This window comes from Cornus florida, unplaced genomic scaffold, assembly GCF_030987335.1.
Source record: "Cornus florida cultivar Cherokee Brave unplaced genomic scaffold, ASM3098733v1 CherokeeBrave_3.0.0_Hap2_Chr04, whole genome shotgun sequence".
Classification (NCBI taxonomy): Eukaryota; Viridiplantae; Streptophyta; class Magnoliopsida; order Cornales; family Cornaceae; genus Cornus; species Cornus florida.
In genome coordinates, this window is record NW_026775574.1 from 104620978 (window position 1) to 104640587 (window position 19610).

Sequence of the window (19610 nt, forward strand, 5' to 3'; positions counted from 1 at the left end):
CAAAGTAAATAAGGAAGAAGAGACAGAGAAAATAATAACTTTAGCATGTGATCGCCACCTAATCACTCCTGATTCTGGTCAAAACCGAGTTGATGAGATGCTTACATAGACGCAGGGAAAAAAAATAAAAAAAAGAAGAAGAAAAATGACAATTTAAAAAGGAAACAATTAAAATTTAATTTAACAATAAAATTTTAACTCTTTAAATTAGAAAAAATTAGAAATAATTTTAAAGGGAACATTATATAAAAATTTCCATAAAAACACATAAAATATTAAAAAAATTCTATTTGTATAGTGGGCAGTGCCCTCTGGGCATACACTGACTCCGCCCCTGCATACATGTTATGGTGATTTTGTTCGATGTCTGGCTTATGCTTCTTTGTTGTGTTGTTTTGTTTGGTTGTGTTTTGTAAATTCCGTTTCCCGTGGGCATGCATTGACTCCGCCCTGTATACACGTTATGGTAATTTTGTTCGGTATTTGACTAATGCCTTTGTGTTCTGTTGTACATTCCGTTTGGCTATTTCATATTGCCAGGTAAAAAAAAAAAAAAAAGGGTTGTGTGGGGACACATAGAGAAAGTATGATGCTTTAATGATAAATACCTTCTTTTTCATTTTTATTTTTAACAATAGGTATAAAATTGGTAATTTTAAAATTTGAAAATGTAAAATAGGAAGAAAGTGATTCTGTAGTATTAAAAAAGAAGATAAATGAGTTTGGAATGTCAACGTTAGATTTAATTTAAATAAAAATTCCACTGTAATGCTATATGATGCATGATACATATTATTAATAGAATTAATTATATATTGTTTAGTTTTCTAAATAGTGACTATTGGACAAATATCGCCTGTTGTTTTCTTCTTGTTCTTTGCCATAATGCCCATTTTCTAAATAGAATAAGAATATAGAGGATTTATATCTTTTAAAAGGAAGGGTTTTTTTTTTTTACTAGTATTCTTTTTGTACATATTACTATTAAAAAAAATAAGAAGTACATAGAAAAAAAAATAAAAAAATTTGTTTGGGCTTCTTGTGTCAAAAGGACAATGTATGTCATTCCAGACTAACCCAGGGTCAATTCAGTAAATTACGTAGATAGTGGAAGTACTAGGTTCGCTTTGCCTCCGTCTTCCCACCCACACTCTTCCTCTCTTCTTTACGTTTCTGTGGAGGAGCAGCAGCAGCACTACTAGCTGCGTCATCTACCAGGTAAAAATTAGGGTTAGCTATGTGTGTATGTTTGTATAAATATGCGTGTATTTAATTTTATCGGATATTGAACTTGTTAGAACCTCTCTGCAATATGTTCTTGTAATTTCTCTACTTTGGTTGTTATTAATTTCGTGAATTTTGTTGAAATGTAGTCTAATCACGTCACTGATGGATCCGATTACTGTTTCCTTTTGGTTTCTGTTCTGAAGTGATCAGTTTTTTTGCTTCATGTTTGTGAAAGAATTTGGTAGGGTTTAATGTTTGGTCTGATCTTGTAGTCATATGTTTTTGATAGCTTTGGAGTTGATATATCTGGAGTTTTGGTAAAATATGGTCGTATATGTGCATTTGTACGTTCCCATGTACGTGTATATATATGTTTATATGTATTTGTTTTTATATTGATGTATGCGCTCGAACTGTATAGTCCAATCTGTTTCCATCTGCTAAATAAATGCTCTGCTGGGCGGTTTGCTTCTCCCTTGGTAGGGTGGATGAACTGGAGAAGTGATTTAACTTTTAATAATTCAGATTAAATCAATTTCTTGAACTTTTAGCTTTTTTACTGCATGATTCTGCCTGAAGTAGCTGTTTTTGTATATGTACTTGTTATATCCGCTTTGATCTATTGTATGGGATGAAGTGGAGCTAAGTATTTAGACTCTGATATGATTTGTTAGTATGATAAGATATCTACATTATTTCTGCTGATTTACAAAATGTGGAATGAATTGTGTTTACTAATTGGTTATCTTTTCATAAAAGTATGGTTTCCATTAGAACTATCTGGTTTGTCAGTTGGGTTGACAAATTTCCGAGCCGCATTACCATTGCAACTTGCAAGTAGTAGGTCTCAAGAGTTGTGTGATCATCAATTCCCTACTAAATTAGATGAGGTATGTGGGTATTTCATGCTTTATGGTATTGAGTCTTGTGTAGGAAATAACATCTCACCTATCATCTGAGGGTCACACAATGAGGAGATATAGATGTTTAGTGGCAAATGCAGGGAAAATCAAAGAAGTTGAATGTGTTGTCAACAAGTTTATACATAGTAATGTACTACAAGTTGAACCCAAAGTGAGTGGTTTGAATTGATTAATTAAAGTTGGTAGCTTAAAGGTAATTGAGGCTATAAGGAATGGGTTTGAGTCAAGTGGGGATCTGATGTGCTAGGATTTAATACAGGATTTGTCTTGGACAAAAAGGAATGACGATAATTGAAAAGAAGCCGATTCGGCTTGATTTGGGTCGAGCTCCAGTTGGGGTGTCAACCAACCCGGACCCAACCCAAGATAAATCAGAATATATAATTTTTTATGTTACATAGATATCTTTATTTTTGCCATCAACAATTTTTTTGATTTATTTTCTTTAAATCTTGATTTATTGGAAATTAATCCTTTGAAGAATCTATTTCTTGAGAGTTTATTATCTTTATATATTCTATTTTTAAAATACATAGAAGTACCACAGTGCTGCGACCTGAAATTAACCTGAGATCAACTTGATGGTTAGGCTTTTAGCTTGAAATTTCGAACCCAACCTTTACTCAAATGCAAAGATTATAGTGCGGATTGGGCTCCGATTGGAGAGCTTGGGTTTGGTTGCTTTGGGCCTGTGTTAAAGGTGTTGTACCTTAGATTGAGCCTAGGTTGATCCCTCAACCTGTTTGACCCTGCCTTAGTCGCACTCCTAAATATTTGTCTCATTAACTATATGATGCTAGCTAGATTTGCTACTGATACACATTAATAGGAAAACCACATGCTTGGGTTTGAGTTTTTGAAGGAGTGTGAACACCATTAAAAATATCCATCCCCATTTGTCTGTCCCAATAATTTATTTGGTTCTATGTTACATGAACTCAGGTATGTGTATTTAGTGCAGACTTGTGTCAAAGCCTCATACTTCCCTAAATATAAGGATACAGAGTCTTGGCTTGAATTGCGTCAAAAACTTGGATACAAGTACATGGACATTTCTGCACATTTAAATACATAAATATAATAGGGTACTATGAGATGCTATTATTCTTTACAAATACACAATTAAAATTTAAATTAAATGTAGTATTGTGAAGAAAAGGGAATTCCATCTATCTTAGAAGTTGGAAACCCTTCCTTGCTATAGTTTGAGCTTTTTCTTCTTCCATCATGACAAGTTGAGACTTGAGAGTATCAGAGTGTGGGCATATATCCTATATGCGTACCCATGTTGTGTTGTATTGACATGGGTATGTTAATTAGAATAGAAAAAATACAGGATCATTGGGAATGTTCATTTGAATTGTGGCTACTCCAGGAATTATTGTCTCCCCTTGCTTGACGCCCTTGTTGGCCATGCATCCAATAGCACCTTTTTCCGACATCTATTGTAGTCCTTGCTCACCACTTGTCACGTGTCATGTTTGAAATGGGTTCGTAGATTGCTCTGAAGTGTATGTGTGATGACTTCTTTATCTTTTATATCTTGATCGCGTTTGTGTTCTTGCTAATGCATGCTTTTGCCATCAGATCATTGGCGACACTGGCTTGATATTGTATTCTTGAAATACGAAGAAAATGAACAAGAAGAACCCTCAGGTTTTCTTGGACGTGTCTATCGATGGTGATCCTTTTGAAAAAATGGTTTTTGAGGTATTATTATTTATTCAAACTATCAACTAAAGTATTGAGTGAAAATTTCTTTTTACGTGTATTTTTTGCTACATTTTTTTGTTGTTTATTGTAAGGCCTTTGATTCTTTCTTAAATTTTTAAAAATCATTTAATATTGTATTATTCCTCATGCCAAAAAAATAAAAGAACATGTATATGATTGGTCATTGTTTACCTTACAGCTTTTTTCTGATGTTGTTCCCAAGACTGCAGAAAATTTTCGTGCACTCTGTACAGGTATGTAAGTTATTTATTTTATTTTATTTTTATTTTTATTTTTATGTTAATCCATTTTCTTATGTAGCTCCATGTTAATGTAATTAAACGCATTTCAATAGTTTTCCATTTTATGTTGTGCAAATACTTCATCCACTGTCTAAGCATACGGAGAAGCCATTGCACTGACTCTTGGAAAGCCTCAAAGTGCAAGGATGTTTGAAATTAAATTGTGACCTATTATTGTTAGTTTATATGCTGTAGTCATGAGTTCCATCGTGTTTAACAAATCAAGCGAAAGAAAATTCAATGAGATTGAGCCTTGTCATATACATATATATATTTGATTATTATTGTGTTTTCATGTATGCCATTTGACTTGTAATGCTGTTAATTAACATGAATTTGGAAATCTAATCTTTCACCTTGTTTGCATCCTAATCCATTTTGTTGTCAGATGGTGAATCACAATCAACTTTTCTGATTTTTCTATCATTATCTATATATTTTTTTTTCAGGGGAGAAAGGACTAAGTCGTAAATCTGGAAGACCTCTGCACTACAAAGGATCTTTTTTCCATCGCATAATTAAAGGATCAATGGCTCAGGTATGTTTTTTTTTGCATTCAAATTGTTATTTTTTAGAATGAATGCTACACATTGCCTATGCTTAATTTTCTGGTTGAGCATGACTTAGAAGTGGTCTTTGTCTTTTAGTCAGCTATCCTTGTTTATGCTGTAGGATACAGGGATGATGGTCACGACTGCTTTTCTTGTGATGTAGTTTTAAGGTTGTACTTTTTAAGTTGTCCATCTTAAAAAATTTACTAAACTTCACTGTATCCAAACCTGTTTTGTATAAATGGTTTTTTTTCCTTGATTGCTAGTTAATTAACTTATGTTCATTTTTTGCAGGGTGGTGATTTTCTTAAACGAGATGGTATGTGGTTTTTGATCAGTTGTTTGTATCTGTTTTACATTGTTCTAGGATTGCATATTTGAGGCAAATTATGATTTCGACTTTTTTATTAATTTTCTATGTTTACTCTTGATGATTATAACCATGTAATTATTATGCGTTTTCCTACCCTCCTTTTTCTTTTTTCTGGTGTTTGCAGGGTTATATACCTGTTTTAGTGGTTAGAATCCTAATTTTTTTATACAGTATCATTGACAGAGGACACCAGATAGTTGAGATGAAGCAATCTCTCTCTCTCAAAGGGAGAAAAATAAATTTATTCTTTTTTGTTGCACCCTTACTTTAAGCTCTTATCTATTTATTGGGAATACTTTAGCCTAGTATGCATAAATTTACTTGAAACAGTTTGCCAAGTTGACTTTTTAACTAGAAGAGCATAACCTAGTGACCAAAAACTATGACAAAGTCCACTTATTGTGAAGCTGTTAAATTTTTTTAAGTAACTCTTAACTTCACTGTGGTAGAAGACAGCACAAGTGCATGACCTTGTTGTGATTCCTACGCATTGGAAACATGCCTTGGACAAACAGGCAATGACACATGTACATACGCATACTCCCTCCATAAAATTCAAGTGTGTTTCTTGAAGACGTATAGGCACATATACATACTTCCTTCATCCCAAATTAAATGCCTGTTAAAAGTAAGTGTCCGTTTTGAAAAGTCAATGTAAAAAATTAAACTTCCCTAAATTGTCCATGGGTTTTAAAAATTTTCCTAAATTAACAATGTAAATATTTAGATTTTGGAAGCTAGTTTTGGGATTTCTGAGGGCAATTTACATTAAACACATCCCCTTAAAAAGTTGGAATCTCCAAAAGGACGATTGTTATGCAGGTGCGTATTTGCTTTAGGATGTTGACTACTTTGAACGTTAAGTAGTAAGCCCTAGTTGAGTATTTTTCCATTACCTCTTTAAATGTTCTAAGAATTCTTGAAAAAGCAAGCGATACAGCAATGGAAGTATAATACTTTGGAGAAGCCTGTTACAATGCTTCTTGTCAGTGCTCTCACAATGTAAACTGTCATGTAACCTAGACTCCTAGTTATGAAAAAAACAAAAAGATATTTCAGTATGAATACCATTGCATCTAATTTGTTTAGTTGCTCAAAGCATTTACGAAGAGAAAGCAAAAGATGTGGGACAGCCATTCTTCACCATCTTCTCTGTGATTTTAACTGGTATAATAGAAGGGGTGGGATGTTAAATGAGTCCAAGAATATTTAACGACTTTGTATACCGGGGCCTGAGCTTGAGGATGAGGAAATTTAAGTAGAACATAACCTAATATTATAGGTTGAACAAATTATTTGAGTAAGCCTCATTTGACTTCGTCTGTCTTACTTATACAATTGTTCTGTAACTGTTGTCCTGCATTTCGGGATATGATGCATTGTTCGAGGGACTATTCTGTAGTTGATAAAACTGCTTAGCTTCCATTGTCACTTTCTATTGCGAATTTAATTTTTCGCCTACTTTGCAGGGACTTTTGGAGAAAGTATATATGGGGATGAATTTCCAGGTGAGCACACAGTTATATTTTTGTTCCTTTTCAGGCACATTTTTTAATCCTGATGGTTTAGTGATGATGCCATCCTTTTAAGTAATTGATACATAGAGTAAGCAACTGGTTTTGTGTTATTGGCTAGACTTCTTCAAAATTGCAGAGATTTCAAGCATCATTATTGTTCTGTCTGCTAGATGGCAATTCAAAATATGCATTGTTAGACAAGTTGTCATTTGGATGTATGACTTCTGTTGTGTTTTACCTTTCTCACCTAAAAAAATTGAAAGACAAATCAATGTTCCTCATAGATGTTGCTGTGGATTTAAATTGTGTTTTTGACAAAATTTAAGTAGAAAAGAAATTATGTGAAAGGAAATTCATTAATATATGATGAATTATGTAAAGTATTATGATCATATTAATGGTATTATATTGAGAGAGATACCCATTTCCACGTCAATTTAAAAAAAAAAAAAATGATTTATCCACCACTTTTAGAATGTGGATGATAGTTTCTTAAAGAATTTTAACTTATCAAAAAAAAAAAAAAAAAGGGTTAAAGAATTTTAAATGATGTTCATCTGACAGATTGAACTGTGAGAAGTGTTGAGCCCATTAGAGACTCCTTTTTTGCTCTCTCTTTCGCAATTGAGTATCCTTAGTAGAATTGTGTGTATATATATTTATATGTTTTGTGGGGGCAGGGGCGGGGTGAGTGGGGGCTGCTTCTTTGTCACCCTGGCTTCCCCTGGTGGATTCACCACTGATTATGGTAGACCTGTCAAACTGTGTGATGTGAAGTTTAAAACGCTTACTTAAGTCATAAATTCCATCTTGTATTGTGTCATTCCACACGCAGCAATGCTCACCATCACCACTGCTGCTGCCTTACTGACACCTAGGCTCTATTCACTAACATTGCTGCAACGATTGGTGACACCACCTTTACTGATGCTGCTCCCCCTCCCTTTCTCACTCTTCCTGTAGCATTGTTGCATCTGTCAATACTATCATTACTGTTGTAGCAATGATAAATTGCTATCACAGTAATGACGTAGCCCCCTGCCACCTCCAGTACATTGATCGTGAGTGTTTTTGTTTCTCTTGCTAACATCACCAATGCTTTCACCAAATCAACCAGTGCATCTTCTTAACTGTCGCTACTTTGTTGCTTTAGCAGCTGTTGTTTCTCTTACATGATGCCACAGCAACTGCATTACCATTAGTGCTTTGATAACATCTGCCATCACTGCCACTGCCATTCACCTTAACTAAATGTTATTTTCTGTAACACATTATTTATTTAGAGAGTGGATTAAATAATTACGAATGGATTGATGCATCATGACGTAATGGAACATCTAACTTTTCATGAATATGATGGATTTAACTGCCAATACAAAAATAATCAGAGCAACTATTGTTTTTGTTGTTCAGAATTGTGTTTTGTATTGATGGTATTTTAAAAAGTTATAACTATCATTGATGCATACAATGTGTTTGTGGTGAAGTGTATTTTCAATAAGCACGGCATCTTGTGTTTCTCAAACTGGAAAGGTTGGATCTAGAGTGCTTATGAAATACTGATCTAGCAATCTTGTCATTGAATACATGCATTCCTTTTGGAGATGTATGGATGCTGTCTCATTTTCTTGTGTTTTGTGATTTTTATAATTGTTCTGTTTATTCATGTCCATAAAAGGTTCTTTGATTTTGTGTTTGTAGTTCCCCCTGAATATAATATATATATTTTTTATTCTTTGACTTTATAGTTTATACTCACTGGGGAAAAATAACTGTCTTGTGTAAACCTTAATACTTATTTGGTCTATTTTACCAAGTAGTGACTGGTGTAATTGGGACATGTTTCAGATGAGCCGCCCAAGCTAAAACACAATGCATCTGGTCTTTTATCAATGGCTGTTGCTGATCGTGATACATGTGGTTCTCTATTCATTGTCACTTTCAAGGCTAATCATCATCTTGACAGGTTTGTTTATTTGCTATTTTGTTACAGCACTTTTTTTTTTTCCTTTTTTTTATCGACGATGGTGGTGCCGGGCCTCTTAGAGCACCCCACAGTCCACACCATTGGGCACACGCAGTCCCCCCGTCCCACATGCACCGCGAATATTCCCTGGGTTGATGTTGTTATAGCAATTAATTCAGTTTTTATTAGTGCATTTTAAACTGTACTTGGGCTGATTCCAATAATATTCTACAAATTGTTCCAATTTTGTTTGATACATGAAATTTGTTGCATTGTACTCAAATATCTTAATTATAAATTGTCTCACAGGAAGTATGTTGTCTTTGGGAAACTTGTGCAAGGACAGGAAGTTTTAAAAAAGATTGAGAATGTGGGTGATCAAGAAGGGAGACCTGCTGTAATGGTGAAGATCATTAATAGCGGTGAATTTCATGAGGGTGAGAATCAAAATTCAACTATATTTCAGAGTGACATTGTCTTGTCATGGAATTTATTTGTAGAATATTCAAGCAAAGGTTCCATAGTTTATACGCATATTCTCGTTCCTTTAACATTAAAGGATATTCAAGATTTACCTTTGGATAAGGATGCTCCAAGTTGAAAATTCTCTAACTTATACTAAGTTGAATTCTCCCTGACTCAGGTCTATTGGATGCAGTGTGTCATATCGTGCTCTATTGGTAATTAGTTTGTTAGGATTGTTTGTTTGTTTGTTTGTTTGTTAGGGAGCAAATTAAGATTTAAAGAGACAAAGCATGATGTCTCTCACTGCATGCATGCCGTGAGTTTGAGTAAAGTATACATGCGTCAACATGGGAGGATTCACTTTATGGTAGCTTAAAGGAGCTTCAACTTAGTGGATCTTGATCCTTATTAGTTGAGCATTGTCCATATAATTTTTTTTTGCCCTGTCTACTTGTTGATTTTATTCTTTTTAAGTGCAGAAAAAAAGTTAACGAATAAATTGAAAATAAGGAAGGATGCTTCTTCTGAGGTTAATAGTCATGAAGTGCTACGTAGAGGAAAACACAAGAAATCTTCAAGAGACAAAAAGAAAAAGAGAAGAAAATATTATACATCTGATTCAGACAGTCCCTCGGATTCTGAGATAGATTCATCTGAATCTGATAGTGATTCTGACTTATATACATCGTCATCATCGGATCTTAGTTCTTCAAGTGAGGACAGGCGAAAGAAGAGAAAGAGGTCTTCCAAGAGAGAGAGATATAGACATGGAAAAAGGAGGGATGGACGGCATGGAAAAAAGCGCAATAGGCGTGATAAGAGATCAAAGCGCAGATCAAAAAGGTTGTTGTTAAGACATTATTGATTTTATAATTGTGTTTTATGTTCCCATATTTGTTCCGTATGTACTGCCAATTTGTCCTCAATTTCTTAAAGTTTATTTTTGTTGACAATTAGATGAGAAAATCATAATCTCCTGAATCTATCTGGTTTGAAACTGTTTAATTTGACTTATTGATGAACAGGAATCTTTAGAGATGAATAAATGTTGGAGATTTCGTTTCTGTTGTTTTGGGAGTTGAAAAAACAGTTATATCATGGTCCTTGACTCATTAAACATAGTCCTAATGTGCAAATTTTTGTTTAAATCAATTTTGTATCTCAATGTGATCTTCAACTGTTCTTATATTGAAAGTATACCCTAAGATTCATCTAAACCATTTCACTCATGGAGCCAGTGCGCTGCATGAGTATTTCTTGAGCGACCTTCTCGTGTCTTTCCTCTCTCTCTCTCTCTCTCTCTATATATATATATATATATATATATAATATGCCAGTGTGTGCATATTTCTTTCTTAAATACTTGTTGCCTGCTTTGATAGGGGCTTTCTTGGAACTTTTTATGAAAGAGTGGTAAAAGATCTCTTTTATTCTCTTCTTTTGATTCGAAGTATGAATTGCCCTGTTACTGTTTTAGTGTTGAGAATTATAACATGCTGAAGTTCTTCCTTTTTGTTATGTTAAAGGGCGTCAGACAGTCTTACTGGTACTGAGAGTGAAAGTGGAAGTGCTTCTGATGAGAACGGTGTTGATGTACAAGGTCCAAATCATGAGCTTAAAAACCAGGCGCAGATAACTGGTATGCTTGAATTTATTTGATTATTTTTCCACCAATTCTTCAGTTGTTGAATTTTATGATTGCTTACCTCATTTATTTATCATTTTTGGAGCTTTCTAGTTAGGCCTTGAATTTATTTGATTATTTTCCCACCAATTCTTCAGTTGCTATTGTTGAATTTTATGATTGCTTACAGCCTTACGGCCCTTACCTCCTTTATTTTTCTTTTTTTGGACCTTTTGCTAGTTCAGCTCTTTCACTCTCCAAGTTCCGTTTGTGTGTGCTTTACTGTTAACCAAATGAGGGGGTACAGAACATTATACCAACTTTAGATGCATTTTGATCATACAATTCTTATGTGAAGCATAAAAATCCGGCACAGATAACTGCTATGATTGAATTTATTTTGTTAATTTTTCACCAAGTCTTTAGCTGCTATTCTTGTGATTTATGATTACTTGTATACACAGATGTTTTTTCTGTGCATGTGCTTTATTTTTATCTAAACGAGTTGTTGGTATCAACATTCTACCTAACTTGAGACGTATTTTGATCATAAAGTTCTTGGTTCTCCCACCCCACAAAGAAAGTAAGTATCAACTTGTTTCAGGAAATTTAAATATACATGACTTGTATTATTGGAGGACACCGATGAGCCATAAAAAATGTGAACTACTCACAAAAGAATTATTTTACTTACCAGTTTGATGATATGTGCAAGTTCTTCATGTATTGATAACCAGATTACCCCATGGTAGAAAAGTTAAATTGAGTTATGTTTCTTGTATTCTTATGCATTAGAATGAGGGGCTGTCGAATAATGAGATGGTTGTCTGCATTTCTTTGCATGGCAGTTGTTTGAATGCTTGAGAAATTTGAATGAAGGCCATGGTGTTTTACTAGAGGTATGAATAGCATTTTAATTTTTGCATGGACTGCATTCTCTGCAGTATTGCATATAAGGGCTGTAACATGTTATAAGATTTTTATGACCAATATCTTGATTTCGTAGGTAAAACATAAATCTTGTTTATTTTTGCCTTTCTAAAATGCTTCCTTTTTCTTAGATGTGCAGCTAACTTCTTTTGTTCACTCTATAGTTGGAAATCAGTTTCCTTTGATTGAGGAGAGAGAAGTGGCTTCCATTCATCATAAGAAGGGGGAGGTGACTGATATGCTTGAAAGGGAAGAGGATGAATATCCCAAGGAAAATGGTGAGCGGAAAAGCAATGGCATTGAAGCAGAAACTAAATCGGATGGAAGTGCAGATAGACCTGATGTAGTAGATGATCACCCAGGCAAATCTAGGTTTACCTTTTTTTTCTTCTCATATCTCATTTTTTATGCTTACCTATTCTTCCAGATCTGGCATTTTATTGAAAGTTGATGAGCAGGAGCCGAAGCGTTAGTCCTAAAAGGACTACGAACAAGAGTATGGTTATTAGTCCCAATGGGAGTTTGGGCAAGAGCCCAAGTGTGAGCCCGAGACCGAGTTTGAGCAGGAGACCAAGTGGTAATAGAAGCCCCCTACACATCTTACAAAGAAGCACGGGTATCAGTAGGAGTCCAGTTAGAGGTGTCACCAGCAGAAGCCCTGCCAGAAGTGTCAGCAGAAGTCCAGTTAGAGGCAAAAAGGGTAGAAGTGTCAACCAGAGTCCGTTGAGAGCCAGATATCAAAGAAGCCTTAGCAGGAGCCCTCTGCCTCAGAGAAGCCCCAGCCGAACTCCTCCAAGAACTTCATTGAGGAAGTCAACACAAAAATCTGTAAGCAAAAGCCCCATTAGATCTTCTCAAAAAAGCATAAGCAGAAGCTCGGGTAGGGACCCTTCTAGGAGAAGTACTAGCCGAGGTCCAGTCAGGGCAGCTATAATAAATAATCATCGCAGCTATTCAGGGAGCCCTGTAAGTGCAGGAGCCAAAGCACAGTCACCTGTGTCGGATCGTGGAAGGAGCCCATCAAGAAGTCTTTCGCCAGATGGGTCACCGAAGCGCATCAGAAGGGGAAGGGGTTTCAGTGAGCGATACTCTTATGCACGCAGATACAGGACTCGTTCTCCTGAACGTTCGCCTTCAAGGCCGTATCGTTATGGCAACAGACGTGATCATGATAGGTAATAAGCAAAACTGTTTATGTTAAACCATTAACAACTAAAGGTACTATTGACAATGTCATGTTTTTTCTGCAGAATGTAATTTACTCTATCATTTGTGATTGTTTGTATTGCTAGATATTCAAGTTATAGGAGATCTCCTAGGCGTTACAGGAGCCCACCTCGAGGAAGAACTCCAAGGTCTGTTATCTGCCTGCATTTGTTAAATTTTCATCTTATACATTATGTCTGACAAGTTCTAGCTTGTTTCTTCGTGGCTGTTAAAATCTTAGCTTGTGCTTATCAAGAGACCTTTGTGCAGGGCTTGCCAACTTACTTTTACGCTCTTTTTCTTCTTCTCCTCCTCCTCCTCCTCCTGCTGTAGGGTAGGCCTTAGATTGACTCCTTTTTGCAACCCTGTACATGTGGTGGTTGTTTCTCACATACTTCTGAGCTGTTATATCAGGATACAGCTCTATACTAGTTTTCTTTGGAATGGAAAAATTGTAAAGCTGTAAATGGAAAATATGACTTGTTTGTATGTTAATTTTTTTACATTTGGAGTAGTTCTTTAAAAATTGAAAAAGGATGGAGTATGGAAGGAGCATGGTGATGCCCTTGTATTCTCTGATTGTTGAATCTTTTGTCTTTTGTTTGGTTCCATATGAAATAGGTGCATGTAGCTTGAATAATGGAATTTTAGCTCCACTCCCAAGTCTATGTGCATGTTACACACAATGTGTATGCTTATGAATGTTGAAAATTGAATTAGGTGCGGCCATGCTGCTGCATGTATTATTACTATTGCAATCTGTTTTATTTGGTAGTTAATAATTTAGTTGAATTGTGAATGCTTATGAATGTTGAAAATTGAATTAAGTGCGACCATGCTGCTGCATGTATTATTACTATTGCAATCTGTTTCATCTGTGATGGACCTTCCAATTTTTGGTAATTAATAATTTAGTTAACAATTTTTTGGTAATTAATAATCCTCCCAAACTCTTAACATTCTGACCAGTTGCTCCCCCTTCCCCACCAAACCTTCCTCAATTGTGACACACCATAATATATGTGTATATATATATTTTCTCGGTAAGGTACCAAATTGTTGCTATTATTAATAGGACTTTTAACACTTCATGCTATGTAACACCTGTTTGCAGGTACAGAAGCAGAAGAAGCAGGACTAGGAGCCCTACTAGATCGCGGAGCCCAATCCGTTATCGTAACCGCCGTTATAGCCGCAGCCCTATTCGCAGGTACTCTCCCGCGGAGAGGTCTAGATTACCCGAGTCTCCACGGGCTGAGAGACAGAGGTCACCTTCTCGCAGCCAGAGCCCATCAAACTCGAGGTCATCAGTTGACTCGCAATTGCCCAAGCGCACAAGCAAAGATTCGTCAAGGTCTTCGCCTGGTAGTCCCCCTAGGAAGGAGGGCCTGGTCTCCTATGGAGATGGCTCTCCAGACTCCAGCCCGAGGTAAGAACTTAGGAGTGATGATTGTGATCACAGCGAGGACGAGTTGATCTTCATGACGAGAGACACAGATTTTTCATAATGGCCTTTGACTGTTGTTCTTATTATGATGCTAGAAGGTTATTTGTAGTGGCATTTCTGGTTTTTACTCGGACCAAGTCGTTGACGCGCTTTAGAGGTGCTTGTTGGATGATGGATGTTATATGCATTATAAATTATATTGTAGCTACTGTGGTACTATATATATATATTTCATTAGGCAGTCATTTGAGTTGAAGCTAAATTTGGAGATGAGATAATCATAATTATGTGGAATTTGGTTGTTTTTTTGGGAAGGGATGAAGTTCTTCCCCACTAAGTGCCACAAAGTAAGCCATGTCCTGTCCATGGCTTGACCATCTATTTGTCTTCACCGTCGCTCTGGTATTGTCAAAGCATTTTGAGGAAAGTTTTATACAGTAAGTCTCTGCGCTCGGTAAATGCATATCGTGTTCGTGTCCCGTGACGCAGTCAATGCTTCTTAGACGCTAATTTTCCATGCTTCTTAGACGCTAATTTTCCAGCTGCTTTGATGTTTTCTAAGTCTTGATTCATAGCCATCTTGACTTTGGCATCACAGATCATAATTTTGTATACAGGAAATATGTGATTGTATTGGTTACCACCTGTTATGGAAGTGTTTTAGAGTATATAACAAAGCACTCTTGTGCTCAAAGAGCCCGAAAGCTATTTCATTCCCTACACTTGCAAATTTGTCTATTTGCCTCCAAACTCGTACGAGATCGGCGGCTTCCTCTCAGAGAGCTTCTTCAAGAAAGTAGGCCGACCATACAATGGGGAATAATTGGAGCATTCCATGATTTTTTAATAAGATCATGTAAAAATAAAAAATTTATGAATAAGTGATAAGTAATTTGAAAGTCGGATGATGTATTCATAACATTATCTTTTACTCGTATAAATTTAGTCATCCTGACTCTTACTTTGGATCATTACTTAAAAAAAGTATTTCATATTCCATTCTTACCAATCATGTATAATTTTGGCATATATGGTATAATTTTGGCATATATAGTATGAAGAACCGACAAGCCCAAAATATATATATTTTTTTAATACACCAACTCACACACTTTTTGCCCATACTTAAGCTTGAACCCTCTCCATTAGGATCGATGGGGAGATTATACCATTAGGATTGATGCCCTTTGGTAAAAAAAATGATGGGCTTAACTCTTTCCTATATATATATATATATTAATTAGAAGTAGATGTAGTAATAATATTTAATTTAATTAGGATAAATTACATTTACCTCTTATGAAGTTTGGATAAATTAAAGGGCAAGTTTCACGAAACCCCCAATACTATCACTTTTTTTTTATCAAATACCCCCAACCTACTTTAGAAAACCCCCAACACTATGAAAATTGATCACATTACGCACCATGTCTATGATAAAAGGACGAAATTACCTTTCTGATGTACCAAATCAATTAAAAAAGCCAAAATAGGTATTTTGCCAATGACTAAAATACCTTTGGTGACATTTAAGTCACCAAAGCACTTATATATACATATACATATAATATATACACACAAAACGATCCACAAAGGAAGGTATAGGAGGGTTGAAAGGACAGCGCAAGTTGAGAGTTTTTTCTGCGAAATCCTTTAAACAATCATGGGTAGAAGTTTTTGAGGAAGTAATCTGAAGTCGCCGTTCTCTCCTCCATTCAAAGAATCACTCGAAGTGATTTTAAAGACTTAACTGAAGGTAATCCCTATTTGATGGTAATTTGCTGCCCTAATTGAATGTAATTTGCTGCCCTACTTGGAACCTCTTATCCTATCCCTAATTGAAACCCCCATACCGAAGCCCTAATTGAAATCTCTTACCGTAGCCCTAATTATGTGAATTTTGTTTTTCAACTCGTAAATTCAATATCTACCTTAGTTTCCAGCCATGACCACTATCAAATTTTTATTGTTATGAGTTGGTTTTGATTTGTAGATTTTAATCCAAGAATGTCTTCTTCAAGCAATCAACATGGGAGTCTTGATCTAAGGTATACCGATGCTGAATGTGATTATCAAAAAACAGCTATAATTTTGGTAACAGGGTCCGATGAATATGACAATATGGGAAAGCTATACTATAGATGTCGAAATAGAAGATGTGGATTTTGGGAATGGTGTGAACCAATTTCAATAGGAACTTCAAATGCAAATAGGAAGATGATTAAGGTTGGTCAACAAGTTTATAGAATTGATATTGCTTACTTGAAGACTAAATTGACTGCCATCGAAGGAAGTCTTTAATTGATGAAGAAACTTGTTGCAGCCTGTATCATCATTTTTATTGTTACTTTTGTGTCAACTTTGGGAGGGAAATAGCCTGGTTCTTGGTTCGGCTTAGGAGGTGTAGGGACTAGTTGTGCTTTTGTGTTTGGTTTAGGATTTGCAAGTTGTTTTGTGTTGTTTAAGTTGCTTAGGAGTTAAAGGCGGCTTGTATGTTTCAAATATTGTATGTGTTGTTTGGTTTAGGATCTTGTTTTGTGTTGCAAGTTGCTGTTAATGTACTCTACTCTTAAGGTGGTTGTATTACAATTATTTTATGTCCTTTGAATGTTAGCATATGTAGTTTCAATCGCATGTTCACAACATTGATACCAAATGTTCAAATGAAGCATGTCATACAATAACCTGTTAACAAATGCAATACAACAATCCATTCAAATGCAATTGACCAATCCATCCAAATGAAAACTGTTTACAAATGCAATACAACAATCCATTCAAATGCAATTGACCAATCCATCCAAATAAAATCTGTTTACAAATGCAATATAACAATCCATCCAAATGCAACCTGTTCACATGAGACATGTCATACAATAACCTAATCACAAATGCAATAAATAACATGTTCATACCATAAATACCATAAAAGCATTTCATAACATGTCTATACCATTAAATACACACATATTGACCAAAAAATAAAACTTGGGCATTAACTGATCAAGTTTGGTTGTGATTACAAAATTAATATCAATATCATCCACCAGGTTCTAAAAAAAAAAAAACAATAGCCATAGTACTGTCCAACACAAGCTTTACAAAAAAACTGTTGCACTGTCATCCGCCATTAATCATCAAATTTTCCAAAATTCAATGCACTGTCACCAACCATCACTTTATCATCCACAAACCAACCTGTTAAAACAATAAAAAAATTTAATGACTTTATGTTCCATGTACAACAAATCCTAATTCTTGTAAGATTTAGTCTTATGCAATGTCACTTACTTAATTCACAAAAATTAATAAGAGGATGTTCAATCTTGTGTTCCTCCTTGTGCGTATGGATAATTTATATCCACCACTTGTTGGTTGGATGATGATGCCTAATAAAACATATAAAATTTTAATAGCACTGCAAATACAAGCATTTATGTCAATAAAATGGAATTTAAAGGTTAAGGCATTTTTACCTGTAAATGACCCAAAACACCTCCTACACCAACACTATGACCTCTAACTGCAGCCCTTACACCACTTGCATCACCACTTGCGGCCCTAACAACAGTAAAATTTATTGGAGATCTACCACTATCAAATGTACCACCTCTTCCACCCCCACCAACAACAACACCACCACCATTTATATATGCATGCCTTCCACCACCATCTGCATGTCTTCCACCACTTCTACCACCAGCTCTTCCACCACCTCTACCACCACCCCTACCACTAAAGCTCTCATCCTTGCCACCACCTACTCCACCTGTACCCCTCTGAAGTGGTGGTCTTCCATCTCTACCTTTAGGTGGTCTTGGAGCAGGTTCAGCTGCCTTGCAAGTTCTAACATTGTGGCCCTTTTGCAGACATTTTTTGCATGTCAATTTTTGCTTTTTCTTGGCCATACCACTACTTGAAAGGCCCTCATCTGCACCTTTCTTCCTATTTTTTTTAGGTCTTCTTGGTTGGGGCCTATGAGGTGGTGGCAAAATACGAGCAGTGCCCACTTCTCTTCTCATATTTCTCAATGACATTGGAGTTATCACATGGCCATAACACTCAAAAAAACTGTCCCTATAGTAATAAGGGTTCACATATGTGTGTGGATCCTCTCTTCTGAACACTGCCACAACAACTGCATGCTTGCATGGAATGCCACTTATGTCCCAATACTTGCATGAACAAGATTTCTCTACCACATTCACATAATCACTAACTCCTGTATCTTGGTATGACATGTTATCCACTTGATATTTGTCATTCCCAGTAGACTCCATATGCAGCTTTCTCACATCAACTGGAATCTTTTCTACATTTTCTAAAATTTTTGGGCATAATAATCCATTTACCCTTGCCATATTAACCATACTCTTTTTAAACCTTATCATAAGCTATTTTCTAATCATCTCAAACATAAACACTAAAGGTTTTTCTTTTGCCTTCCCACTAAAATTGTCAAAAGACTTACGCATATTGTTAACACATAGGCTACTCTTACTCTTGCCAATATATGATGAACTTGCCCACACTTTCTTAGGAATATTCATTAACCATTCATATGCATTTTTATCCACTGACCTTATTTCTTGCATTAAAAGGTCAAACTCAGAAGTAGTATATGCAGTGGCTGCATCCCAGAATAAGTTCCTTAATCTGGTACCTTTGTATCTCAGCTTGAAATTGTCATACAAGTGCTTCAGGCAGAATCTTTACGGGTGGTCAAAATTTGGATGCTCATTAATGGCAGATGGGTGGACAGACAACAGAGGGAGAACATTGCTTAATTTCTTAGTAAATAGTCCAAAGGGAACCATGTTTATTGAATCGATAGATAGTTCTTCTTTTTCAAATTATGGTGCAAAGATGTTTGACTTGCTTAATAAATTTGTGAACCACATTGGAATAGCAAATGTCGTCCAAGTCGTCACAGATAGTGAATCAAGCAATAAGTATGCCGGTTAGAATGTTCAATGTTTATAACTTTTAGAGTTTACATTCTTTACAAATATATAATTTAAATCTTTTTTGATTTACTTATTCTCTTTATATCATTTTTTCTTTTTTCCGTTTGGTTTCAAATAAGGAGGATGTTAGAGAAAGAACACCCACATTTGTATTGGACACCATGTGTTGCTCATTGCTTAGACTTGATGTTGGAAGACATTGGAAAAATACCGTCCATCTCTAGAACAATGTAGAGGGCAGTGGAGTTGAATAGTTATATTTATATGCGTCCAAAGTTATTGAATATTATGAGGAACTTTACTCATAAAAAGGAGTTGCTTAGGCCCGCTAAGACTCGATTTGCTACATGTTTCATCACATTACCAAGTATTCACAAGCAAAAGAATAACTTGAGAAAG

The 19610-nt window shown here is 35.5% G+C and overlaps 1 protein-coding gene across 2 annotated transcripts; it reads left to right on the forward strand.

Annotated features, from left to right (window-relative positions):
* Positions 1-1134: 1134 nt before the first annotated feature.
* On the forward strand, positions 1135-14506 carry LOC132304445 (peptidyl-prolyl cis-trans isomerase CYP95-like). Of its 2 annotated transcripts, XM_059802123.1 has the most exons (14): positions 1135-1218; positions 3738-3860; positions 4063-4117; positions 4615-4703; positions 5011-5035; positions 6559-6597; positions 8455-8572; positions 8882-9009; positions 9517-9880; positions 10564-10676; positions 11756-11963; positions 12050-12766; positions 12884-12946; positions 13912-14506. In XM_059802123.1, the coding sequence occupies exons 2-14, from the start codon at positions 3786-3788 to the stop codon at positions 14228-14230; spliced, it is 2313 nt and encodes a 770-aa protein (XP_059658106.1). In that variant the 5' UTR covers positions 1135-1218; positions 3738-3785; the 3' UTR covers positions 14231-14506. The 2 variants fall into 2 exon arrangements, with proteins under 2 accessions (XP_059658106.1, XP_059658107.1); XM_059802124.1 differs by lacking the exons at positions 1135-1218; positions 3738-3860; positions 4063-4117; positions 4615-4703 and adding an exon at positions 4851-4886.
* The last annotated feature ends 5104 nt before the right edge of the window (positions 14507-19610 follow it).